This window comes from Salmo trutta, unplaced genomic scaffold, assembly GCF_901001165.1.
Source record: "Salmo trutta unplaced genomic scaffold, fSalTru1.1, whole genome shotgun sequence".
Classification (NCBI taxonomy): domain Eukaryota; kingdom Metazoa; phylum Chordata; class Actinopteri; order Salmoniformes; family Salmonidae; genus Salmo; species Salmo trutta.
Genome location: NW_021822992.1, coordinates 751598 through 779395, shown reverse-complemented (window position 1 = coordinate 779395; position 27798 = coordinate 751598). Strand labels below are relative to the sequence as shown.

The following is a 27798-nucleotide window of genomic DNA, read 5'->3' as shown; positions in this document are numbered from 1 at the left end:
TTTTTTTGTTATCTTTACGTTTGTTTTCAGTTTATTAAACTAAGTATGTATAGCCTTGTTGATTTTATGATGTTAACAATTGATATGGTGCTGGGATAGCGGAGTGTTGTCTTTGTGCTGACTTGCGGCTCTAAATCAGTGGTTGTTTAATAAACGGTTGAAAACATTCACCGGACAGATATTGCTCTCCGGTTTTGTGATGGAAAAACCATATTAGCGATTTACATTATTGAGTGAATACGTTTTCATAATTGTCCTCCGTGGGAATCGAACCCACAACGCCGCTGTTGCAAGCATCACGCTCTACCAACTGAGCCACATGGGACTATTACGTAGGTGTAGTTGAATTTATGTCACCACCGCGTGACTGTTGTCACGGATCTTATTGTATATCACCGTGACGAACGGTTATAGAGCAAGCCACGCAAAGGTTGAAATATGGCTTTTTTCCCCCCCTGTCTTGGCTTCCCCAGTGATTTTACCCACGCATCGCAACTACTGTTTGTTTTGCCAGTTATTAATGTGTTATTCAATGCGTTTCTATGGGCTATAGTATTAATGGCCAAATTCAATATATCAAATAAATTTTTTTTTTTTTATTATACCTAATTGGGGTCCAAAAATTCCAAATCAAACAGCTACATGTTCCATGGTATGACCCGCCCAAACAGCTTCTACTTTTTAAAGTGAAGCTTGTGAAGTAATGAGTATAATTATTTGTTTTCACGTGCAAAAGGGATTGCTTTTGATTTAAAAAAAAAAACACTTTATCTGCCTTCCCAATGAAAACTAGTCTGAAAATTCAAACATAAACACTGAGTGTACAAAACATAGGAAACACCTTTCTAATGCTGAGTTGCACCCCCTTTTGCCCTCAGAATAGACTCAATTCATCAGGGACTCTACAAGGTGCCGAAAGCGTTCCACAGGGACGCTGGCCCATGTTGACTCCAATGCTTCCCCACAGTTGTGTCCAGTTGGCTGGATGTCCTTTGGGTAGTGGATCATTTCGGATACACACGGAAAACTGTTGAGCGTGAAAAACCCAGCAGCGTTGCAGTTCTTGATACACTCAAACTGGTGCGCCTGGCACCTACTACCATACCCTGTTCAAAGGCTCTTAAATATTTTGTCTTGGCAATTCACCCTCTGAATGGCACACATACACAATCCATGTCTCAATTGTCTCAAGGCTTAAAAATCCTTCTTTAACCTGTCTCCTCCCCTTCATCTACACTGATTGGAAGTGGATTTAACAAGTGACATCAATAAGGGATCATATCTTTCACCTGGATTCACCTGGATTCACCTGGTCAGTCTATGTCATGGAAAGAGCAGGTGTTCCTAATGTTTTTTTGTTTTTTTTTACACTCGGTGTATTTTATGGAAAAGAGAGTTGTACGTTTATGGAAGACGCACCATGCTGCCTAGATGATAACATGACCGAGCGGCGCTGATTACAGTTCCATTTGGAACTGGCGCTCCTCCCGTGCTGAGCGGGCTGAGCCCCCCTCCTGTAGGAACGGGCGCTCCTCCCGTGCTGAGCGGGCTGAGCCTTCCTCCTGTAGGAACGGGCGCTCCTCCCGTGCTGAGCCCCCTCCTGTAGGAACGGGTGCTCCTCCCGTGCTGAGCCCCCTCCTGTAGGAACGGGCGCTCCTCCCGTGCTGAGCCCCCTCCTGTAGGAACGGGCGCTCCTCCCGCGCTGAGCGGGCTGAGCCGCCCTCCTGTACTCCTTGTTCACCCATGACTGCGTTGCCACTTTTGATAGTAATGGCGCTGGAGGGAACAGCAGCTGTTTTACCGGCTCCTGACCAATCCTGCTATTTTGTGTGTTTTCTTTTTTTGAATTTTTTTAATTTTTTTGCGCTTATCTTAACTTTTTTTTGGTACGTAATGTTTCCACCATTATTTCCGATAACCCGAAAACAGCTTCTGGATGTTCAGAACAGTGCTCACTAAGATTGATTTGGATGAGGTTTTCTACTTCAAGAGTCGGAGGAAAATGTCACTGCTCATCCCAGACCAGAACCCCCGACACTCGAAGAAGGAAGAGGCGCCATTATAGAGTGGCCGGCGTGCGGGATACCTGACGAGACTTATGTTGGCGAGTGGATAAACCACCTCCACCCTCCGTTCTATTGGCGAATGTGCAATCACTGGAGAATAAACCGGACAAGCTCCGTTCGAGACTATCCTATCAACGTGATCTGAAGAACTGTAATATCCTATGTTTCTCATAGTCGTGACTGAACAAGGACATGGAAAATACAAATCTAGCTGGTTTTTCTATACATCGTCAGGACAGAACGCCAGCGTCGGGTAAACTCAGGGGGGGGGGGGGGGGGGGGGGGGGTCTCTTTGTCAACAACAGCTGGTGCGTGATCTCTAATATTAATTGAGGAAGACTTTGAGGTTCTGCTCTCCTGAGTTAGAATACCTCATGATAAGCTGTAGACCACACTATTTACCGAGAGAGTTTTCATCTATATTTTTTTGTAGCTGTCTACTTACCATCACAAACTGATGCTGGCACTAAGACCGCACTCAGCGATCTGTATAGGGCCATAAGCAAACAAGAAAATGCTCACCCAGAGGTGGCGCTCCCAGTGACTGGTGATTTTAATGCAGGAAAACTGAATTCCTTCTTACCTCATTTCTACCAGCATGTCACCTGTGCAACTAGAGGCAAAAAAAACTCTAGATCCCTTTTATTCCACACACAGAGACGTCTACAAAGCTCTCCCTCGCCCTTCATTTGACAAATCTGACCATAACTCTATACTCCTAATTCCTGCCTACAAGCAAAAACTCAAACAGGAAGTACCAGTGACGCGCTCAATACGGAGGTGGTCTGATGAAGTGGATGCTAGACTACAGGACCGTTTCGCTACCACAGACTGGAATATGTTCTAGAATTCACGTACGTACGTACATACCCCAACCTGAAGGCATGGATTAAAGGCAACATCCTCACTGAGCTAAAGGCTAGAGCTGCCTCTGTCAAGGAGCAGGACACTAATCTAGACCTTATAAGAAATCCTTCTACTCCCTCCGACGAACCAATCAATAAAGGACTAAGATTGAATCCTACTACAACGGCTCTGATGCTCAATGGATGTGGCAGGGCTTGAAAACTATCACAGATTACAAAGAGAGCTGCACAGTGACGCGAGCCTACCAGACGAGCAAAATGCCTTCTAGGCTCGCTTCGAGGCTAGCAATACTGAACCATGCATTAGACCACCAGCTGTTCCGGACGACTGTGCGTAAGCCGATGTGAGTAAGGCATTTAAACAGATTAACATTCAAAAGGTTGCAAGGCCAGACGGATTACCAGGACTCAAACTCAGACCATGCACTGACCAGCTGGCAAGTGTTTTCACTGACATTTTCAACCTCTCCATGACCCAGTCTGCAATACTTACATGTTTCAAGCAGACCACCATAGTCCCTGTGCCCAAGGTAACCTGTCTAAATCACTATCACCCCATAGCACTCACATATGTAGACATGAAATGCTTTGAAAGGCTGGTCATGGCTCACATCATCCCAGAGACCATGGAGCTACTCCAATTCGCATACCGCCCCAACAGATCCACAGATGACACAATCTCTATTGCACTCCACTGCCCTTTCCCACCTGGACAAGAGGAACACCTATGTGAGAATGCTGTTCATTGAATACAGCTTAGCGTTCAACACCATAGTGCCCTCCAAGCTCATCACTAAGCTAAGGACCCTGGGACTAAACACCTCCCTCTGCAACTGGATCCTGGACTTCCTGACGGGCAGCCCCCAGGTGGTGAGGGTAGGCAACAACACATCTGCCACGCTGACCCTCAACCCAGGGGCCCCTCAGGGCTGCGTGCTTAGCCCCCTCCTGTACTCCTTGTTCACCCATGACTGCGTGGCCAAACACAACTCCAACACCATCATTAAGTTTGCTGACAACACAACTGTGGTAGGCCTGATCACCAAAGATGATGAGACAGCCTATAGGGAGGAGGTCAGAGACCTGACAGTGTGGTGCCAGGACAACAACCTCTCCCTCAACGTGAATGAAGACAGAGGCTGATCGTGGACTACAAGAAACGGATTGCCGAGCAGGTCCCTATTCACATCGACGGGGCTGTAGTGGAGTGGGTCAAGAGCGTCAAGTTCTTTTGTGTCCACATCACGAAGGACGTATTATGGTCCAAACACAGTCGTGAAGAGGACACGACAACGCCTCTTCTCCCTCAGGAGGCTGAAAGATTTGGTATGGGTCTTCAAAAAGTTATACAGCTGCACCAGAGAGCATCTTGACTGGCTGCATCACCCCTTGGTATGGGAACTGCTTGGCAACCGAGCGTAAGGCGCTACAGAGGGTAGTGCGTATGTAACCGATGTGAAATGGCTAGTTAGTTAGCGGTGGTGTAACCGGTGTGAAATGGCTAGTTAGTTAGCGGTGGTGTAACCGGTGTGAAATGGCTAGCTAGTTAGCGGTGGTGTAACCGATGTGAAATGGCTAGCTAGTTAGCGGTGGTGTAACCGGTGTGAAATGGCTAGCTAGTTAGCGGTGGTGTAACCGGTGTGAAATGGCTAGTTAGTTAGCGGTGGTGTAACCGATGTGAAATGGCTAGCTAGTTAGCGGTGGTGTAACCGGTGTGAAATGGCTAGCTAGTTAGCGGTGGTGTAACCGGTGTGAAATGGCTAGTTAGTTAGCGGTGGTGCGCGCTAATAGCGTTTCAATCGGTGACGTCACTCGCTCTGAGACTTGAAGTAGGGTTTCCCCTTGCGTTGCAAGGGCCGTGGCTCTTGTGGCGCGATGGGTAACGATGCTTCGGTGGGTGTCAGTTGTTGATGTGTGCAAGGGTCCCTGGTACGAGCCCGGGTTGGGGCGAAGAGAGGGACGGAACCTACACTGTTACACGTACGGCCCGGTACATCACTGGGGCCAAGCTTCCTTCCATCCAGGACCTTTATACCAGGTGGTGTCAGGCCCAAAAATGTGTCGAAAACCACAGTCACTCAAGACATAGACTGTTCTCTCTACTACTACACAGCAAGTTGTACTGGAGCACCAAGTCTGGAACCAAAAGGCCCCTGAACAGCTTCTATCCCCAAACCATCAGACCGCTGAACAGCTTCTATCCCCAAGCCAGAAGACTCCTGAACAGCTTCTACCCCCAAGCCATCAGACTGCTGAACAGCTTCTACCCCCAAGCCATCAGACTCCTGAACAGCGTCTACCCCCAAACCATCAGACCGCTGAACAGCTTCTATCCCCAAGCCATCGGACTCCTGAACAGCTTCTACCCCCAAACCATCGGACTGCTGAACAGCATCTATCCCCAAGCCATCGGACTGCTGAACAGCTTCTACCACCAAACCATCGGACTGCTGAACAGCTTCTATCCCCAAGCCATCAGACTGCTGAACAGCTTCTATCCCCAAGCCATCAGACTGCTGAACAGCTTCTATCCCCAAGCCATCAGACTGCTGAACAGCTTCTATCCCCAAGCCATCAGACTGTTGAACAGCTTCTACCCCGAAGCCATCAGACTCCTGAACTGTTAATCAAATGGCTACCCTGACTATTTGCATTGACCCACTTTCTTTTAATTTTCACTGGCTCTATGCACACACACACACACACACACACACATATATACACACACACACACACACACACATATACACACACTCTCTCAGATAGACACTCTTTCACACTCTCATACGCTGCTGCTACTCTGTTCATTATCTATCCTGATTACCTAGTCATTTTTAACCTTACCTAGTTGTACATATTTCCACAACTACCTCATACCTCTGTACATTGACTCTGTACTGGTACTCCTTGTATATAGTCTCATTACTACCTGGTACCCCTGCACAGTGACTCTGTACTGGTACTCCTTGTTTATAGTCTCATTACTACCTGGTACCCCTGCACAGTGACTCTGTACTGGTACTCCTTGTATATAGTCTCATTACTACCTGGTACCCCTGCACAGTGACTCTGTACTGGTACTCCTTGTATATAGTCTCATTACTACCTGGTACCCCTGCACAGTGACTCTGTACTGGTACTCCTTGTTTATAGTCTCATTACTACCTGGCACCCCTGCACAGTGACTCTGTACTGGTACTCCTTGTATATAGTCTCATTACTACCTGGTACCCCTGCACAGTGACTCTGTACTGGTACTCCTTGTATATAGTCTCGTTACTACCTTGTACTACCTTACACAGTGACCGGTACACCTTGTATATAGTCTCATTACTACCTTGTACTACCTTACACAGTGACCGGTACACCTTGTATATAGTCTCATTACTACCTTGTACTACCTTACACAGTGACCGGTACACCTTGTATATAGTCTCATTACTACCTTGTTCTACCTTACACAGTGACCGGTCACCTTGTATATAGTCGAATTATTGTGTTACTGTTACCTTTTTTGCTAATTGTTTTTACTTTTGAACTATGCATTGTTGGGAAATGGCTTGTACATAAGCATTTCACTGTAAACTCCACACATGTTGTATTCGGCGCATGTGACAAATAAACATTTATTTCGTTTTACTTTTGCCAGTTCAAGTCACGGGCCATAGACTGGTGCCCCTTGGCTAATCGAATCCGCAAATTTTAAAGTCTGGCTCAGGAGCGAAGCATCTCGTCCTTCTCTATCTTTCACACACATACATTTTAGTCAGTTATCCAGAGCGATTTACAGTAGATAGTGCATACATTTTCATACACACTTGTATTAATCAGATTGCATATTTAATTTTTTGCCATAATCGAATTGAAACAATCTGGCCCGCTATCATTGGTCAACGCACATGCAGTATTTCCATTTGCAGCTGTCTGTCAACAGGAACAGACTCCTCCCTGGGCCATTTTGTCGGCTGTAAACATCCTGCTGATTTTAAAAGGACACTGAGCGGGAGGAAGGCTACTGGCGCCATCTTGACTCTTTTCATGAGTACAACAGGAACACAATCGCTGGGAGGAATTGCATAATCATTGATATTTATTTTCAAAGGGGGGTACAATCGGTAAGTTAAATATATTTTACATTATAAAAAAAAAAAATCTGATTTGTGAGTTTTGTGATGAGAAATTAGCGTGCACGCCGATTCTTTCTGTACCGGGGCCCTCCTACTTGCTACCGACTAGCGCGCCTGCTAACCGCTACCGAGAAAATAAAAGTGTTTGCAGTTATTGCCCGCTCAGCACCGTCGCTAGTTACCGTGAAATGATGCATCCACGTTTATGATCAATTAGGATTATGTATCATCATGCTTCTCTTCTTATTTTGTTTACTTGTGTATATTTCCTGAAATTGTTGCTAGGATTTCAAGCTAGCTAACTAGCTCTCTTGCTAACTAAACATTTAACGTGAGCTAGCATGTTAGCATGATAGCCTAGCCATGTTCAATCAAAAGACCCCAAGTAGTTGATTTTTTTTTTTTTCCGGACAACTTTTAACTCGCAAGTCCACCAGTACTTGAACATGAGCTACTAACTATATGAATCTCGTTTCAACCAGTACATTAATTCGCTAACTAAGTTATTTATTAGATTGCAAGGAAGATATTTCTGATTATTGGCATCCTATCATCCAAAAGAGTCGTGAATGAGTCTGATCTTCAATCCTAAACTACACATTTTATTTGTCGATATTAGCTACAACTACCGTCTATTTTGCATGACGAATTCTCTACCCCAAAAGTTTAGCTACCTAAACATTTTTTTAAAAAGTTGCTATTTCACATCTTAAAGCTTTACATACTGCTTTCTCTATTCCAGGTGCTCTTACCCCCGGTTCTTCAAGAGCTAGCAACCAACCTGGGCAATGTTCTACGCCCACTTTGTCCTGTCCAAACGTGGGCCTCTGGCCAAGATCTGGCTAGCGGCCCACTGGGACAAGAAGCTGACCAAGGCTCATGTGTTTGAATGTAACCTGGAGAGCAGTGTGGAGAGCATCATCTGTCCCAAGGTAAAGGGGAAGCCTGTCTAGCAGATATCATCATTCATGTCTCTGTTGAATGTCGTTACACAATGAAAGGCCCAGTCTGAGAAGTCAGTCTCATCCCTCAGCCGTTCATTAGACGTCCCCATTGGCTATCTTTTATTCCCGCTTTGACCAATCCAATAGTTTCAGATCTACATGTGGAAGAAGTAGACAAGGGTCTAATGATGGAACTAGGTAGTGACCAGATTAGAACCAGACCGATTGACTGATACTGCATGCATGTTACCCACATCAAGTTAACATTACCTTGGTAGTGACCGCAGCTACTGGGTGAAGCTTGCTGTCGACTGTTGTACAGACGATAATGATGTAACGTTACCTGTGACGTCTCCTCCCTGATGTGATCCGTGGGACCTGTTCAGGACGGCACATGGTTACGCAACGTTCATGTAGAAGTCTCATTTTGTTGACTAAGAAATGGATTGTCAGATAGAATTAGGGTATCATATCGTCTCTCTTCATTCTGTTTCAACAGCGTTCAGAACGTTTCGCCACACTGAATACACCCATTGTTCTGTCTCCCTCCCCCCTCCCTCCTAGGTGAAGATGGCGCTGAGGACCTCAGGTCACCTCCTGCTCGGTGTGGTGAGGATCTACAACAGGAAGGCCAAGTACCTCCTGGCTGACTGTAATGAAGCCTTCATCAAGATCAAGATGGCTTTCAGACCAGGTGTGTAGCTTGGCTCTTATTATGGGACTAGGAAATAAGATTAATCAACATGGCTTTCAAACTAGGTATGTAGCTCGGGGTTTTATGTGACTAGGAATAAGCTAAATCAACATGGCTTTCAGACCAGGTACTCGACTAGGAATAAACCTGAAGAGATCAGGAGTTTGAGCGGCTGGTGATCCTAGCCTTACTGACTGTTTGTTTGCTCACCACTCTGTCTGGCTGCTGCCCTCCAGGTGTTGTGGATCTGCCAGAGGAGAACAGAGAGGCTGCCTACAACGCCATCACTCTGCCTGAGGATTTCCATGACTTTGACCAACCCTTACCTGACCTTGAGTAAGTCATACATATAGGTGATATATATATTGTCTATGGAGGAAGTTCCTTCCCAATACAACCCTACACAGCCCTCCCAGGAAGTAGATTGTTGCTATTGTAACAGGTAACTAATGAGGATGCAAATCAACAAACAAGTATTCTCCTAATTTTAGGAGACCCCGTCCCTTCCAACCAAATACAGATTGTACTCGGCCATCTGACATAAGGAACAGTGATATGCAGCTATAATGAACTGAGTTGAAAGGTTAACACTACCTGTTGTTTCCACAGTGACATAGATGTAGCCCAGCAGTTCACCCTGAACCAGAGCAGAGTGGAGGAGATCACCATGAGGGAGGAGGTGGGGAACCTCAGCCTCATGCAGGACAATGACTTTGGTACGGTGCTGTCAGTCAATATTCCTGGGTATTGTTAGACATGCTCCGGTATTTTGGCGACCAAGAAAGTATTTATTTATTTAACCTCCCGCCTTTGGCTTGATGTCAATCTGGTGTTTCATACATGCATAATCTGAGCAGAATTACTCATACCTCAATTAGCTGTGAAATCCCTAGTTTCAAAGCAACTTTTTATATATATATATATGTGTGTGTGTGTATGTATGTATATCTGTGCCATGCTACGCCACATTTAACCTACATTTCCCCCCACGTGGGCCAGCCCCCTAGCAATTTTAGTTCTAGCCAATGAGCTTCAGCTCCTCACATTCGTGATGTAGTACACCATTTTAGTTCTAGCCAATGAGCTTCAGCTCCTCACATTCGTGATGTAGTACACAATTTTAGTTCTAGCCAATGAGCTTCAGCTCCTCACATTCGTGATGTAGTACACAATTTTAGTGGACCGCTTTTGGCTCGTGCGTGCTACTTTCAGAACTACTGGCTAAAAAGTATACAAAGTACCTGAGAATCTCTTTAACTGGGTTATGGATCGGTACTGTATATGCAGCAGCAAGTCCTGTTCATAATACACAACATTGTATTTCCCTGTAAACTATTGGGAATGCAGATCTAAAACTTAAGTCATAATGCCAACTAGGTTACTATGGTTACTGAGCTGGAGACATTCTCATAATGCTAACTAGGTTACTATGGTTACTCTGCTGGAGACATTCTCATAATGATAACTAGGTTACTATGGTTACTCAGCTGGAGACATTCTCATAATGCTAACTAGGTTACTATGGTTACTGAGCTGGAGACATTCTCATAATGCTAACTAGGTTACTATGGTTACTCAGCTGGAGACATTCTCATAATGATAACTAGGTTACTATGGTTACTGAGCTGGAGACATTCTCATAATGATAACTAGGTTACTATGGTTACTGAGCTGGAGACATTCTCATAATGCCAACTAGGTTACTATGGTTACTGAGCTGGAGACATTCTCATAATGCCAACTAGGTTACTATGGTTACTGAGCTGGAGACATTCTCATAATGCCAACTAGGTTACTAAGCTGGAGATGTACATTTTTACCTTGCATCACATTATCCCATCTCTTTGCCATTGGCTTTCCATGTATTGTAACAACCCTCTGTGTCCCTCCCTCGCTCCCAGCTGACTTTGGCATGGATGACCGTGAGATGATGAGGGTAGAGGGAGGCTTTGAAGACGACATCATCCATGGAGCGACAGCCTCTAATCTGCTACTGGAGGCTGAGCCTGGGCCTGCTCACCTGCCGGACAAGTCCAACCACCTAGAGTACGACGACTTCGGAGACACCATGGAGAACAACGAAGGAGGAATGCTGGGTAGGGAGGGGGGGGTGCTGGGTAGAGGGGGAATGCTGGGTAGAGGGGGAATGCTGGGTAGAGGGGGAATGCTGGGTAGAGGGGGAATGCTGGGTAGAGGGGGGATGCTGGGTAGAGGGGAAGGCTGGGTAGAGGGGAAGGCTGGGGGGGATGCTGGGAAACCGCCATATAGTGTTGACTGTCTGCTCTTAGGGAGGGAGGGGAATGCTGGGTAGGGATGGGGGGGATGCTGGGAAACCGCCATATAGTGTTGACTGTCTGTGCTCTTAGGGAGGGAGGGGAATGCTGGGTAGGGATGGGGGGGATGCTGGGAAACCGCCATATAGTGTTAACTGTCTGTGCTCTTAGGGAGGGAGGGGAATGCTGGGAAACCGCCATACAGTGTTGACTGTCTCTGTGCTTTTAAGCTGTGTGTTTTTATGTGAAGGATTAATACAGTACTATTCTAAATTCAGAGTAATGAGATGACCACAGTCAATGTTTTATCACCCCCCAACCCCAAAATGGTTTGTCCCGGAGCCTGAACCGTGTTCTGTCTCGTTTGTCCAGTGGATAAACTACTGTCCCAAGAGGATGGGGGTGGTATATTTGACGACCCTCCAGCCATCACAGAGAGCGTGATCCCCCCAGACCATGGAGACGATGAGGACGACTTTGACAACCTACAGTCACGTACGTTCTTTACCCAGACCGATGTGGTCATTTAAATCTGTTGATCTCTCTCTCTGTCTCTGTCTCTCTGTCTCTCTGTCTCTCTGTCTCTCTGTCTCTCTGTCTCTCTGTCTCTCTGTCTCTCTGTCTCTCTGTCTCTCTGTCTCTCTGTCTCTCTGTCTCTGTGTCTCTGTGTCTCTGTGTCTCTCTGTCTCTGTGTCTCTCGCTCGCGCTCTCTCGCTCTCTCTAGAGTCAGAAAGGGATAACAAATCAGTGTGTTGTTCAGTAGGGCGTACCGTAGCAAATACGTTTCCCAGCAGAAAACAAACACCTGTGTTCTTACTTGACAAGTTCAGGTAGTACCTCCCTGTTTCAAAACGTTTTCTCCCTACTGAACACTACCCGGATCACAAGCTTGTGTGTTTTGTTATCGATTAACCATGACACCATTAAAACTACAGTTGAAGTGGGAAGTTTACATACACCTTAGTCAAATACATTTAAACTCAGTTTTTCACAATTCCTGACATTTAATCTGAGTAAAAATGTCCTGTTAGGATCACCACTTTATTTTAAGAATGTGAAATGTCAGAATAATAGTAGAGAGAATTATTTATTTCAGCTCTTATTTTATTTTTTCACATTCCCAGTGGGTCAGAAGTTTACATACACTCAATTAGTATTTGGTAGCATTGCCTTTAAATTGTTTAATTTGGGTTAAACGTGTCGGGTGGCCTTCCACAAGCTTGCCACAATAAGTTGGGTGAATTTTGGCCCATTCCTCCTGACAGCTGGTGTAACTGAGTCAGGTTTGTAGGCCTCCTTGCTCGCAAACGCTTTTTCAGTTCTGCCCACATATTTTCTATGGGATTGAGGCCAGGGCTTTGTGATGGCCACTCATATCTTGACTTTGTCATTGTCCATTTGGAAGACCCATTTGCGACCAAGCTTTAACTTCCTGACTGATGTCTTGAGATGTTGCTTCAATATATCCACATCATTTTCATTCCTCATGATGCGATTTATTTTGTGAAGTGCACCAGTCCCTCCTTCAGCAAAGCACCTCCACAACATGATGCTGCCACCCCCGTGCTTCACGGTTGGGATGGTGTTCTTCGGCTTGCAAGCCTCCCCCTTTTTCCTTCAAATATAACGATGGTCATTATGGCCAAACAGTTCTAATTTTGTTTCATCAGACCAGAGGACATTTCTCCAAAAAGTACGATCTTTGTCCCCGTGTGCAGTTGCAAACCGTAGTCTGGCTTTTTATGGCGGTTTTGGAGCAGTGGCTTCTTCCTTGCTGAGCGGCCTTTCAGGTTATGTCGACGTAGGACTCGTTTTACTGTGGATATAGATACTTTTGTACCTGTTTTCTCCAGCATCTTCACAAGGTCCTTTGCTGCTGTTCTGGGATTGATTTGCACTTTTCGCACCAAAGTACATTCATCTCTAGGAGACAGAACACGTCTCCTTCCTGAGTGGTATGACGACTGCGTGGTCCCATGGTGTTTATACTTGCGTACTATTGTTTGTACAGATGAACATGGTACCTTCAGGAGTTCAGGAGGAAATTGCTCCCAAGGATGAACCAGACTTGTGGAGGTCAACAATTTTTTTTCTGAGGTCTTGACTGATTTCTTTAGATTTTCCCATGATGTCAAGCAGAGGCACTGAGTTTGAAGGTAGGCCTTGAAATACATCCACAGGTACACCTCCAATTGACTCAAATGATGTCAATTAGCCTATCAGAAGCTTCTAAAGCCATGACATCATTTTGGGGGAATTTTCCAAGCTGTTTAAAGGCACAGTCAACTTAGTGTATGTAAACTTCTGACCCACTGGAATTGTAATAGGGAATTATAAGTGAAATAATCTCTGAACAATTGTTGGGAAAATGACTTGTCATGCACAAAGTAGATGTCCTAACCGACTTGCCAAAACTATAGTTTGTTAACAAGAAATGTGTGGACTGGTTGAAAAACAAGTTTTAATGACTCCAACCTAAGTGGTATGTAAACTTCTGACTTCAACAGTACCTAGAAGCGTGTTATTATCGATTTAACCATGACGCCATTAAAACTAGCTAGAAGATCATTACTGGTGGCATCACTCCTACTGTATGTTTTAAAACGTGTTGTTGTCCCACAGCCGGTCCAGACAGTCCAGACTCCGGCCCGGTCGAGCCCCTGCCGGCCATGCAGGACCAGACGGAGCAGACCACTCTGGTCCACAATGAGGAGGAGGCTTTTGCCCTGGAGCCCATCGACATCACTGGTGAGCAGCTCCACTCTGTCAGAATAGTGTAGAAACACAACCAAAAGCACCTCTCTTTCATTGACTGTTAAAATCTAAATCTGCTATAAATACAGTGCTGTGAAAAAGTATACTTATTTTATTAACAAAGTTACGCAACACCCAATTCCCCTGTGGGGAAAAGTAGTTGCCCCCTTTACACTCAATAACTGGATGTGACACCTTTATCTGCAATGACTTCCTGTAGTTGTTGATCAGTCTCTCACATCTCTGTGGAGGAATTCTGTCCCGTTTCTTCCATGCAGAACTGCTTTAACTCAGTGACATTTGTGGCTTTTCAAGCATGAACTGCTCGTTTCAAGTCCTACCACAACATCTCAAATTGGGATGATGTCTGGACTTTGACTAGGCCATTCCAAAACGTCAAATGTGTTGCTTTGTTCACCATTTTCGTGTAGACTTGATTGTGTTGTTTTGGATCATTGTCTTGCTGCATGACCCGGCTGTGCTTCAGCTCACGGACAGATGGGCCTGACGTTCTCCTGTAGAATTCTTCCATACAGAGGAGAATTCATGGTTCCTTCTATTAAGGCAAGTCGTCCAGGTCCTGAGGCAGCAAATCATCCCCAAACCATCTCACTACTACCACCACCATGCTGGACTGTTGGTATACGTTTGTTACTGTGGAATGCAGTGTTTGGTTGAAAAATTGTTAAAATGTTTTGAGTGTAAGGAGGAAATTACTTTTTCACAGGGGAATTGGGTGTTGAGTAACTTTGTTAGTTATATAAAACAAGTATATATATATTTTTTTAAATGTATTTCTAAACTCTGGTTTCCTTTATCTAATATTAGGTTTTGGTTGAAAACATTTCAGTGTCAAAAATATGCAACAAATATACTTCTTCACAGCAAAGGAGTGTTGGGTAGTTTTTAATCTGTAGTTCTGTAAAAACACAATGACAAGCACTTCAGTTGTCTCAGCTTGTCTGGAACGAAGAGAATAACTCGCGTTTCCTCCGTAATGAAATGCTGACACACAGCTGATTGACGCCGCAGGGACTTGAGCTTTTGAAGAATCGCTTTTTCTTTGAACGACTCCAGTATGGATACGATACCGGGAAATATGCCCCCTGCTGGCGAAGAGTCACCTTGTTTATTCTGCTCACGTTTCAGCTATCAAACTTCTCCGTCTGTGGTGGAAGAAAACAAATGTGAAAGAATTAGTGATTTTAGTGGGAGAGTGACATCCACACTTCTGTCTAGTGAACGAGAATGACATCCACACTTCTGTCTAGTGAACGAGAATGACATCCACACTTCTGTCTAGTGAAGGAGAATGACATCCACACTTCTGTCTAGTGAAGGAGAATGACATCCACACTTCTGTCTAGTGAAGGAGAATGACATCCACACTTCTGTCTAGTGAAGGAGAATGACATCCACACTTCTGTCTAGTGAAGGAGAATGACATCCACACTTCTGTCTAGTGAAGGAGAATGACATCCACACTTCTGTCTAGTGAAGGAGAATGACATCCACACTTCTGTCTAGTGAAGGAGAATGACATCCACACTTCTGTCTAGTGAAGGAGAATGACATCCACACTTCTGTCTAGTGAAGGAGAATGACATCCACACTTCTGTCTAGTGAAGGAGAATGACATCCACACTTCTGTCTAGTGAAGGAGAATGACATCCACACTTCTGTCTAGTGAAGGAGAATGACATCCACACTTCTGTCTAGTGAAGGAGAATGACATCCACACTTCTGTCTAGTGAGCGAGAATGACATCCACACTTCTGTCTAGTGAAGGAGAATGACATCCACACTTCTGTCTAGTGAAGGAGAATGACATCCACACTTCTGTCTAGTGAAGGAGAATGACATCCACACTTCTGTCTAGTGAAGGAGAATGACATCCACACTTCTGTCTAGTGAAGGAGAATGACATCCACACTTCTGTCTAGTGTCTGAGAAGGACATCCACACTTCTGTCTAGTGAAAGAGAATGACATCCACACTTCTGTCTAGTGTCTGAGAAGGACATCCACACTTCTGTCTAGTGAAGGAGAATGACATCCACACTTCTGTCTAGTGAAGGAGAATGACATCCACACTTCTGTCTAGTGAAGGAGAATGACATCCACACTTCTGTCTAGTGAAGGAGAATGACATCCACACTTCTGTCTAGTGAAGGAGAATGACATCCACACTTCTGTCTAGTGAAGGAGAATGACATCCACACTTCTGTCTAGTGAAAGAGAATGACATCCACACTTCTGTCTAGTGAAAGAGAATGACATCCACACTTCTGTCTAGTGAGCGAGAATGACATCCACACTTCTGTCTAGTGAAGGAGAATGACATCCACACTTCTGTCTAGTGAAGGAGAATGACATCCACACTTCTGTCTAGTGAAAGAGACCAAGGCAAAGAGGAAGAGGAAGCTGATTGTCGACAACCTGAAAGAGCTGGACAGTAAGTCGATCCGCGCCCAGCTCAGCGACTACTCTGACATCGTGACCACGTTGGACCTGGCCCCTCCCACCAAGAAGCTGATGATGTGGAAAGAGACGGGAGGAGTGGAGAAACTCTTCTCTCTCCCAGCGCAGCCGCTCTGGAACAGCAAACTGTTGAAGGTAAGAGACGGCAGGAGGTCAACACACACACAGAACAATGGCCTTTTGAAGATGCCGTTACTGAGTAAGATGCATGAAACCATTTACCTTTCAGCTGTATCTCACTAGGTATAGATGAGACTAGACTTCTGAATAAGGTTTACTCTTTAGTAAAATGAGCGGCAGGGTAGCCTAGCGGTTAGAGGGGGGGAGGCGGGTAGCCTAGCGGTTAGAGGGGGGGAGGCGGGTAGCCTAGCGGTTAGAGGGGGGAGGCGGGTAGCCTAGCGGTTAGAGGGGGGAGGCGGGCAGGGTAGCCTAGTGGTTAGAGCGTTGGACTTTTCGATTGCAAGATCAAATCCCCCGAGCTGACAAGGTAAAAATCTGTCGTTCTGCCCCTGAACAAGACAGTTAACCCACTGTTCCCCGGTAGGCCTTCATTATAAATAAGAATTTGTTCTTAACTGATTTGCCTCGTTTTAAATAAAGGTAAAATAACTAAAAACTAGAATAGTCTGGAGGAGGTGTCATTAACTGTCCCTCTGGGACGACTGAAGTCCAATGGGTTTTAACTGAAATATGTCCTGTGTTGTCAGATGTTCACGCGCTGCCTGACTCCCCTGGTGCCGGATGAGATGAGGAAGAGGAGGAAGGGAGGAGAGGCTGACAGTCTGGATGAGTTCCTCAAGGACCTGGAGAACCCCGAGGTGCCCAGAGAGGAGGCTCTGTCAGGCAGGGACGTTATCGGTAAGTTACCTTAAGCCTTTCACCCCTCATACTAACCCTGGAGAAGGCTTTCTCCCTGTCTCACCCCTCATACTAACCCTGGAGAAGGCTTTCTCCCTGTCTCACCGCTCATATACTAACCCTGGAGAAGGCTTTCTCCCTGTCTCACCCCTCATATACTAACCCTGGAGAAGGCTTTCTCCCTGTCTCACCCCTCATATACTAACCCTGGAGAAGGCTTTCTCCATGTTTCACCCCTCATATACTAACCCTGGAGAAGGCTTTCTCCATGTTTCACCCCTCATATACTAACCCTGGAGAAGGCTTTCTCCCTGTTTCACCCCTCATATACTAACCCTGGAGAAGGCTTTCTCCCTGTCTCACCCCTCATATACTAACCCTGGAGAAGGCTTTCTCCATGTTTCACCCCTCATATACTAACCCTAGAGAAGGCTGTCTCACCCCTCATATACTAACCCTAGAGAAGGCTTTCTCCCTGTTTCACCCCTCATATACTAACCCTGGAGAAGGCTTTCTCCCTGTTTCACCCCTCATATACTAACCCTGGAGAAGGCTTTCTCCCTGTCTCACCCCTCATATACTAACCCTGGAGAAGGCTGTCTCACCCCTCATATACTAACCCTGGAGAAGGCTGTCTCACCCCTCATATACTAACCCTGGAGAAGGCTGTCTCACCCCTCATATACTAACCCTGGAGAAGGCTGTCTCACCCCTCATATACTAACCCTGGAGAAGGCTGTCTCCGTTTCTCTCCTCAGACCAGACCATCATGGACATCTGGTTGTTCCTCTGTCATTATCAACCCAACCCTGTCTCTCTCTCTCTCCTCAGACCAGACCATCATGGAGGAACCCAGTATGCTGCAGGCCTCAGCCATGGAGGGAAGTAGGACCACCCTGGATGAGTCTGTCATGCCACCACCATCCACCCCACACGGACTCAAACACAAGGCCCACGACAAGGAGGCTGGCCTGCCTGTGAGTACTGCTGCTTTCATTCAGGAGACTGGGATATCTGCCTTTCCCCCCCACTGCTGTTACAGTTGATTGGGATATCTGCCTTTCCCCCCCACTGCTGTTATAGTTGATTGGGATATCAGCCTTTTTCCCCCACTGCTGTTACAGTTGATTGGGATATCAGCCTGTTCCCCCCACTGCTGTTACAGTTGATTGGGATATCAGCCTTTTTCCCCCACTGCTGTTACAGTTGATTGGGATATCAGCCTTTCCCCCCCACTGCTGTTACAGTTGATTGGGATATCAGCCTGTTCCCCCCACTGCTGTTATAGTTGATTGGGATATCAGCCTTTTTCCCCCCACTGCTGTTAGTTGATTGGGATATCAGCCTTTTTCCCCCCACTGCTGTTATAGTTGATTGGGATATCAGCCTTTCCCCCCCACTGCTGTTACAGTTGATTGGGATATCAGCCTTTTCCCCCCACTGCTGTTACAGTTGATTGGGATATCAGCCTTTTCCCCCCACTGCTGTTACAGTTGATTGGGATATCAGCCTGTTCCCCCACTGCTGTTATAGTTGATTGGGATATCAGCCTTTCCCCCCACTGCTGTTACAGTTGATTGGGATATCAGCCTTTTTCCCCACTGCTGTTAGTTGATTGGGATATCAGCCTTTCCCCCCACTGCTGTTAGTTGATTGGGATATCAGCCTTTCCCCCCACTGCTGTTACAGTTGATTGGGATATCAGCCTTTTCCCCCACTGCTGTTAGTTGATTGGGATATCAGCCTTTCCCCCCACTGCTGTTAGTTGATTGGGATATCAGCCTTTCCCCCCCATTGCTGTTACAGTTGATTGGGATATCAGCCTTTCCCCCCACTGCTGTTAGTTGATTGGGATATCAGCCTTTCCCCCCACTGCTGTTACAGTTGATTGGGATATCAGCCTTTCCCCCCACTGCTGTTACAGTTGATTGGGATATCAGCCTGTTCCCCCACTGCTGTTACAGTTGATTGGGATATCAGCCTTTCCCCCCACTGCTGTTACAGTTGATTGGGATATCAGCCTTTTCCCCCACTGCTGTTACAGTTGATTGGGATATCAGCCTTTCCCCCCACTGCTGTTACAGTTGATTGGGATATCAGCCTTTCCCCCACTGCTGTTACAGTTGATTGGGATATCAGCCTGTTCCCCCCACTGCTGTTACAGTTGATTGGGATATCAGCCTTTTCCCCCCACTGCTGTTACAGTTGATTGGGATATCAGCCTTTTTCCCCAACTGCTGTTACAGTTGATTGGGATATCAGCCTTTCCCCCCACTGCTGTTAGTTGATTGGGATATCAGCCTTTCCCCCCCATTGCTGTTACAGTTGATTGGGATATCAGCCTTTCCCCACACTGCTGTTAGTTGATTGGGATATCAGCCTTTCCCCCCACTGCTGTTACAGTTGATTGGGATATCAGCCTTTCCCCCCACTGCTGTTACAGTTGATTGGGATATCAGCCTGTTCCCCCACTGCTGTTACAGTTGATTGGGATATCAGCCTTTCCCCCCACTGCTGTTACAGTTGATTGGGATATCAGCCTTTTCCCCCCACTGCTGTTACAGTTGATTGGGATATCAGCCTTTTCCCCCACTGCTGTTACAGTTGATTGGGATATCAGCCTTTCCCCCCACTGCTGTTACAGTTGATTGGGATATCAGCCTTTCCCCCACTGCTGTTACAGTTGATTGGGATATCAGCCTGTTCCCCCCACTGCTGTTACAGTTGATTGGGATATCAGCCTGTTCCCCCCACTGCTGTTACAGTTGATTGGGATATCAGCCTGTTCCCCCACTGCTGTTACAGTTGATTGGGATATCAGCCTTTTCCCCCACTGCTGTTACAGTTGATTGGGATATCAGCCTTTCCCCCCACTGCTGTTACAGTTGATTGGGATATCAGCCTTTTCCCCCCACTGCTGTTACAGTTGATTGGGATATCAGCCTGTTCCCCCCACTGCTGTTACAGTTGATTGGGATATCAGCCTGTTCCCCCCACTGCTGTTACAGTTGATTGGGATATCAGCCTTTTTCCCCAACTGCTGTTACAGTTGATTGGGATATCAGCCTTTCCCCCCACTGCTGTTACAGTTGATTGGGATATCAGCCTTTTCCCCCACTGCTGTTACAGTTGATTGGGATATCAGCCTTTCCCCCCACTGCTGTTACAGTTGATTGGGATATCAGCCTTTCCCCCCACTGCTGTTACAGTTGATTGGGATATCAGCCTTTTCCCCCCACTGCTGTTACAGTTGATTGGGATATCAGCCTTTTCCCCCCACTGCTATTACAGTTGATTGGGATATCAGCCTTTTTCCCCACTGCTGTTACAGTTGATTGGGATATCAGCCTTTTTCCCCACTGCTGTTAGTTGATTGGGATATCAGCCTTTCCCCCCACTGCTGTTACAGTTGATTGGGATATCAGCCTTTTTCCCCACTGCTGTTAGTTGATTGGGATATCAGCCTTTCCCCCCACTGCTGTTACAGTTGATTGGGATATCAGCCTTTCCCCCCACTGCTGTTACAGTTGATTGGGATATCAGCCTTTTTCCCCACTGCTGTTAGTTGATTGGGATATCAGCCTTTCCCCCCACTGCTGTTAGTTGATTGGGATATCAGCCTTTCCCCCCCATTGCTGTTACAGTTGATTGGGATATCAGCCTTTCCCCCCACTGCTGTTAGTTGATTGGGATATCAGCCTTTCCCCCCACTGCTGTTAGTTGATTGGGATATCAGCCTTTCCCCCCCATTGCTGTTACAGTTGATTGGGATATCAGCCTTTCCCCCCACTGCTGTTAGTTGATTGGGATATCAGCCTTTCCCCCCACTGCTGTTACAGTTGATTGGGATATCAGCCTTTCCCCCCACTGCTGTTACAGTTGATTGGGATATCAGCCTGTTCCCCCACTGCTGTTACAGTTGATTGGGATATCAGCCTTTTCCCCCCACTGCTGTTACAGTTGATTGGGATATCTGCCTTTCCCCCACTGCTGTTACAGTTGATTGGGATATCAGCCTTTCCCCCCACTGCTGTTACAGTTGATTGGGATATCAGCCTTTCCCCCACTGCTGTTACAGTTGATTGGGATATCAGCCTGTTCCCCCCACTGCTGTTACAGTTGATTGGGATATCAGCCTTTTCCCCCCACTGCTGTTACAGTTGATTGGGATATCAGCCTTTCCCCCCACTGCTGTTAGTTGATTGGGATATCAGCCTTTCCCCCCACTGCTGTTACAGTTGATTGGGATATCAGCCTTTCCCCCCACTGCTGTTACAGTTGATTGGGATATCAGCCTTTCCCCCCACTGCTGTTACAGTTGATTGGGATATCAGCCTTTCCCCCCACTGCTGTTACAGTTGATTGGGATATCAGCCTTTTCCCCCCCACTGCTGTTACAGTTGATTGGGATATCAGCCTTTTCCCCCACTGCTGTTACAGTTGATTGGGATATCAGCCTTTCCCCCCACTGCTGTTACAGTTGATTGGGATATCAGCCTTTCCCCCACTGCTGTTACAGTTGATTGGGATATCAGCCTGTTCCCCCCACTGCTGTTACAGTTGATTGGGATATCAGCCTTTTCCCCCCACTGCTGTTACAGTTGATTGGGATATCAGCCTTTTTCCCCAACTGCTGTTACAGTTGATTGGGATATCAGCCTTTCCCCCCACTGCTGTTACAGTTGATTGGGATATCAGCCTTTTCCCCCACTGCTGTTACAGTTGATTGGGATATCAGCCTGTTCCCCCCACTGCTGTTACAGTTGATTGGGATATCAGCCTGTTCCCCCCACTGCTGTTACAGTTGATTGGGATATCAGCCTGTTCCCCCCACTGCTGTTACAGTTGATTGGGATATCAGCCTTTCTCCCCAACTGCTGTTACAGTTGATTGGGATATCAGCCTTTTCCCCCACTGCTGTTACAGTTGATTGGGATATCAGCCTTTCCCCCCACTGCTGTTACAGTTGATTGGGATATCAGCCTTTCCCCCCACTGCTGTTACAGTTGATTGGGATATCAGCCTTTTCCCCCCACTGCTGTTACAGTTGATTGGGATATCAGCCTTTTCCCCCCACTGCTATTACAGTTGATTGGGATATCAGCCTTTTTCCCCCCACTGCTGTTAGTTGATTGGGATATCAGCCTTTCCCCCCACTGCTGTTACAGTTGATTGGGATATCAGCCTTTTTCCCCACTGCTGTTAGTTGATTGGGATATCAGCCTTTTCCCCCCACTGCTGTTACAGTTGATTGGGATATCAGCCTTTTCCCCCCACTGCTGTTACAGTTGATTGGGATATCAGCCTTTTTCCCCACTGCTGTTAGTTGATTGGGATATCAGCCTTTCCCCCCACTGCTGTTACAGTTGATTGGGATATCAGCCTTTCCCCCCACTGCTGTTACAGTTGATTGGGATATCAGCCTTTCCCCCCACTGCTGTTACAGTTGATTGGGATATCAGCCTTTTCCCCCCACTGCTGTTACAGTTGATTGGGATATCAGCCTTTCCCCCCACTGCTGTTATAGTTGATTGGGATATCAGCCTTTCCCCCCACTGCTGTTAGTTGATTGGGATATCAGCCTTTCCCCCCACTGCTGTTACAGTTGATTGGGATATCAGCCTTTCCCCCCACTGCTGTTAGAGTTGATTGGGATATCAGCCTTTCCCCCCACTGCTGTTACAGTTGATTGGGATATCAGCCTTTCCCCCCACTGCTGTTACAGTTGATTGGGATATCTCTGACTTGTTCTGGTATGTGTATCTAACCCTATTTTCCTGTCCATTTTAGATGGGAGCCCAGGAGCCTCAGGCTGATCACTCAGTCCTCTCGTTAGCTCAGGCTGATCAGTCAGTCCTCTCCATGGCCCAGGTAGACCTGCCCCCAGAGGAGAGCCTCAACCTCACACAGCTGGTGCCTGAACTGGACCTGCTGGACAAGGAGAAGAAGGACAAGGATGACAGTGATGAGGAGGTGAGTGGTGGCAAGTTATCAGAGAGGGTTTATAGGGGGAGGAGGGTAGAGGCTGGGGGAGGGTAGAGGCTGGGGGAGGGTAGAGGCTGGGGGAGGGTAGAGGCTGGGGGAGGGGAGGGTAGAGGATGGGGGGAGGGGGTGAGGGTAGAGGCTGGGGGTGAGGGTAGAGGCTGTGGGGGAGGCTGGGGGAGGGGAGGGTAGAGGCTGGGGGGAGGGGGGGAAGTGGCGTTAGTAGTGACGTAACTGATTAGAAATTAAGTTCAGAAGATATGTAACTGTGTGTGTGTGTGTGTGTGTGTGTGTGTGTGTCGTCACACTTGGGGTTAACGTGAACCATAGCTTGATAAACACAACAATCTGACCTCAACTCGCCTGCATATTGGACCGATGGACAAGTAACATTTGTGGGCCTTTGGAGATGAATGGACTGTCCAGGTCCCTTGGGGTCCTGCATGTTTTCAGAGGGTGTTTCTGTGTGCAGGAGGAGGAGGGGGATCCAACCCAGGACCAGGAGGAGAAGAGATGGAACAAGAGGACCCAGCAGATGCTGCATGGCCTTCAGGTAAACAAACACGGTGTTGTTCAGGTAAACAAACACGGTGTTGTTCAGGTAAACAAACACGGTGTTGTTCAGGTAAACAAACACGGTGTTGTTCAGGTAAACAAACACGGTGTTGTTCAGGTAAACAAACACGGTGTTGTTCAGGTAAACAAACACGGTGTTGTTCAGGTAAACAAACATGGTGTTGTTCAGGTAAACAAACATGGTGTTGTTCAGGTAAACAAACATGGTGTTGTTCAGGTAAACAAACATGGTGTTGTTCAGGTAAACAAACATGGTGTTGTTCAGGTAAACAAACATGGTGTTGTTCAGGTAAACAAACATGGTGTTGTTCAGGTAAACAAACATGGTGTTGTTCAGGTAAACAAACATGGTGTTGTTCAGGTAAACAAACATGCTGTTGTTCAGGTAAACAAACATGCTGTTGTTCAGGTAAACAAACATGCTGTTGTTCAGGTAAACAAACATGCTGTTGTTCAGGTAAACAAACATGGTGTTGTTCAGGTAAACAAACATGGTGTTGTTCAGGTAAACAAACATGGTGTTGTTCAGGTAAACAAACATGGTGTTGTTCAGGTAAACAAACATGGTGTTGTTCAGGTAAACAAACATGGTGTTGTTCAGGTAAACAAACATGGTGTTGTTCAGGTAAACAAACATGGTGTTGTTCAGGTAAACAAACATGGTGTTGTTCAGGTAAACAAACATGGTGTTGTTCACTTCTTCAGGTAAACAAACATGGTGTTCAGGTAAACAAACATGGTGTTGTTCACGTCTTTAGGTAGGTAAACGAACAAACAAACTATGCTAATGTTCTGTTTGAAATTAGAGGTACATAATATCACATTTCCATGTGGAAAATTGCTATAATGGAAAACAGGGCCGTATTCTGATAATGTCTTTTCATGCTCATCTGGTTGTCTGGAGTCTGTCCCCTGGGTCGGTCTGTGTTCTAGTTGGACGACCCCCTGTCTCCTGGGTCGGTCTGTGTTCTAGTTGGACGACCCCCTGTCTCCTGGGTCGGTCTGTGTTCTAGTTGGACTGTCCCCTGGGTCGGTCTGTGTTCTAGTTGGACGACCCCCTGTCTCCTGGGTCGGTCTGTGTTCTAGTTGGACCACCCCCTGTCCCCTGGGTCGGTCTGTGTTCTAGTTGGACGAGCCCCTGTCTCCTGGGTCGGTCTGTGTTCTAGTTGGACCACCCCCTGTCTCCTGGGTCGGTCTGTGTTCTATTTGGACCACCCCCTGTCTCCTGGGTCGGTCTGTGTTCTAGTTGGACGAGCCCCTGGGTCGGTCTGTGTTCTAGTCGGACGACCCCCTGTCTCCTGGGTCGGTCTGTGTTCTAGTTGGACGACCCCCTGTCTCCTGGGTCGGTCTATCTAGTTAGACAGACCATTGATCAGTAAGGTGCCTGTCTCTCTGTCCTCTCCCCTCTACAGCGAGTCATGGCCAAGACGGGAGCCGAGCAGGTCAGCTTGTTGGAGCTTTGCCGAGACAACAACAAGAAGCAGGCAGCCGCCAAGTTCTACAGTTTCCTGGTTCTGAAGAAACAGCAGGCTATTGAGCTGTACCAGACCGAGCCTTACAGTGACATCATCGCTACAGCCGGACCAAGATTCCACCTTGTTTAGACACTGCCTGAGGTCCGAATGGCACTAGCTCCTACACAGCGCCCTACTTTTGACCAGAGCCTTATGGCACCTTTAGGGTTCTGGTCAAAAGTAGTGCACTACATAGGGAATATGGTGCCATTTGGAAATGGCTTTATCACTATTTTTATGTTTTTTAGGTTTTTTTTGTGGCCATTTTGGGGTGGGGGTCCTGAATGCTAACTTTTAAAAGGATTGTACTGCATCTCCATCAGCTGAATCATGCGGTATTGTTGTTTTTAAGTGAGAAATGCATTTATTCAGTATATTTATATTTCCTATCAAGTTCCTTTTTCATTTTGTAAAGCTTTCCGACCACATTAGTATTTTTTTTCTTTTCGGGGGGGTTTATTTGTAACAATACATTTCCCACTGATCTGTAATGGTCAAATTCATCAAAAGACAACACTTCACAAATGTTTTGTCTCCAATCAAGATTTCTCCCCCAAAAAAACATTTTTAAGAACATTTTGACTTTCATGTTACATACATGCTGTTTGCAGGTACTGTTATATCATGAGAGAAATTGAATACGTGCTCTTCACCTCAAGTTCTTCCTCAGTGCACCTGGTTTTCATGAAAACCATTTTGTTTTCTAGATTTGTTTATTTCTGTTGATAAATTGGCTATATTACAACTAGCATTGAATTGTATTGTTTAGGTGTATAATAATGCCCGTTTTTATTTTGTACCTCCACAGCTATTTTTTAATTTTTGTTTGTTTTGTTGTTGCATAAAGTAACTAGACGCTTGTACATGTTTCAATGAAAGTTGCCGATCCCATGTTTTTAGTCTGTGGTTAAAACTAGCTGTTGTTATACTTGTGTAAAGAATTTGAAATAAAAGTGTTTTAATGATTTGGTTAAACACTCTGAGCAGTTCAGTCTGGTGACGGTAACATCACAAGCATCTGTTCCAGGAAAACAGGATCCATTGACTTTGCCAGCTGACTGTCCAAAAATGGCTTGAAATTGTTTAATATTTCAGAGAAATGCGGACTTAAAATAATTGACTTGACGACAAGTTGCGGCTAACTTAAAGGGATACTTCAATATTTTGGCAATGAGGCCTTTTTACCTACTTCTCCAGAGTCCAATGAATTTGTGGATATCATTTTTTTATGTCTGTGCAGTTTGAAATCAATTTTTATTTGTCATGTGCGCCGAATACAACAGTGAAATGCTTACAGGTGCTAACCAACAGTGCAATTTTTAAGTAAAAAAAAAAATAGAAAAAAGGCAGTTGCTAACAAACATTAGCGCATTGAATGGAAGTCTATGGGAACAGCTAGCTTGCTTCCTTCATACTGGACACAGTCTGAGACATAAAAATGGTGTCCCCGAGTTTATCTGACTGGGGAAGTAAATAAAGGACTTTATTGCCAAAATCTCGACGTATCCCTTTAATAATCCTGCTTTCTAGAATACAACACCAGTTCACACTCGTGAGGTCATTGTTGTAGCGTAGAATGGTGGCGAAATGGGCTCTGTTAAAATCAGTCGTGGGACTATACTGCGTTCATTAAATACAGCTAAAGCACAGTTCATCTTTACCTAAAGTGCATCAGACCTTCCTCAAGCAGGAGGTGAAGGCCCTGGGAGTGTGGTGCCACAAAAATAACCTCTCGCTCAACGCCAACAAAATGTGATCGTGAACTTCAGAAAACCGCTACGCCGCATCGACGGGTCCGCAGTGGAGAAGGTGGAAAGCTTCAAGTTCCTCGGCGTACACATCACTGACAAACAAACGGTCCTCTCCCGAGTGGCGCAGCGGTCTTAGGCTCTGCATGTCATTGAAAGAGCCGTCACTACAGACCCTGGTTCGATTCCAGGCTGTATCACAACCGGCCGTGATTGGGAGTCTCATAGGGCAGCGCACAATTGGCCCGGGGTAGGCCGTCATTGTAAATAAGAATTTGTTCTTTACTGACTTGCCAAGTTAAATAAAAATAAAAAACTGGTGAAGAAGGTGCAACAGCGTCTCTTCAACCTCAGGAGGCTGAGGAAATTTTGCTTGGCACATAAAACCCTCACAAACTTTTACAGATGCACAATTGAGAGCATGCTGTCGGGCTGTATCACCTGCCTGGTACGGAGGGTGGTGCGGTCTGCCCAACGCATCACTGGTGGCAAACTACCTGCCCTCCAGGACACCTACAGCACCCGATGTCACAGGATTGCCAAAAAGATCAAGGACAACAACCACCCGAGCCACTGCCTGTTCACCCTGCTATCATCCAGAAGGTGAGGTCAGTACAGGTGTATCAAAGCTGGGACCGAGAGACTGAAAAACACTTTAATAATGTTTACATATTTTGCATTACTCATCTCATGTCTATATACTGTATTCTATTCTACTGTATTTTAGTCTATGCCGACATTGTTCGTCCAAATATTTATACACTGCTCAAAAAAATAAAGGGAACACTTAAACAACACAATGTAACTCCAAGTCAATCACACTTCTGTGAAATCAAACTGTCCACTTAGGAAGCAACACTGATTGACAATAAATTTCACATGCTGTTGTGCAAATGGAATAGACAACAGGTGGAAA

At 46.0% G+C, this 27798-nt stretch overlaps 2 protein-coding genes across 2 annotated transcripts in view; both read left to right on the top strand.

Moving 5' to 3' along the window:
* Nucleotides 1-27798, top strand: part of LOC115187885 (CUB and sushi domain-containing protein 3-like) — a 1475978-nt gene that overhangs the window by 838966 nt on the left and 609214 nt on the right.
* On the top strand, nucleotides 6903-26109 carry LOC115187876 (double-strand-break repair protein rad21 homolog A). Its single transcript, XM_029746913.1, has 14 exons — nucleotides 6903-7047; nucleotides 7802-7991; nucleotides 8568-8697; nucleotides 8934-9033; nucleotides 9307-9413; nucleotides 10599-10793; nucleotides 11343-11465; nucleotides 13593-13718; nucleotides 16116-16339; nucleotides 16912-17062; nucleotides 17894-18039; nucleotides 22853-23035; nucleotides 23517-23597; nucleotides 25033-26109. The coding sequence occupies exons 2-14, from the start codon at nucleotides 7848-7850 to the stop codon at nucleotides 25222-25224; spliced, it is 1902 nt and encodes a 633-aa protein (XP_029602773.1). The 5' UTR covers nucleotides 6903-7047; nucleotides 7802-7847; the 3' UTR covers nucleotides 25225-26109.

Coding starts and splice junctions, on each gene's coding strand:
- LOC115187876 (XM_029746913.1), top strand. CDS start 7,848: ATGTTCTACGCCCACTTTGTCCTGTCCAAACGTGGGCCTCTGGCCAAG. Junction 7,992..8,567: donor AGAGCATCATCTGTCCCAAG/GTAAAGGGGAAG, acceptor CCTCCCTCCTAG/GTGAAGATGGCGCTGAGGAC. Junction 10,794..11,342: donor CAACGAAGGAGGAATGCTGG/GTAGGGAGGGGG, acceptor TCGTTTGTCCAG/TGGATAAACTACTGTCCCAA.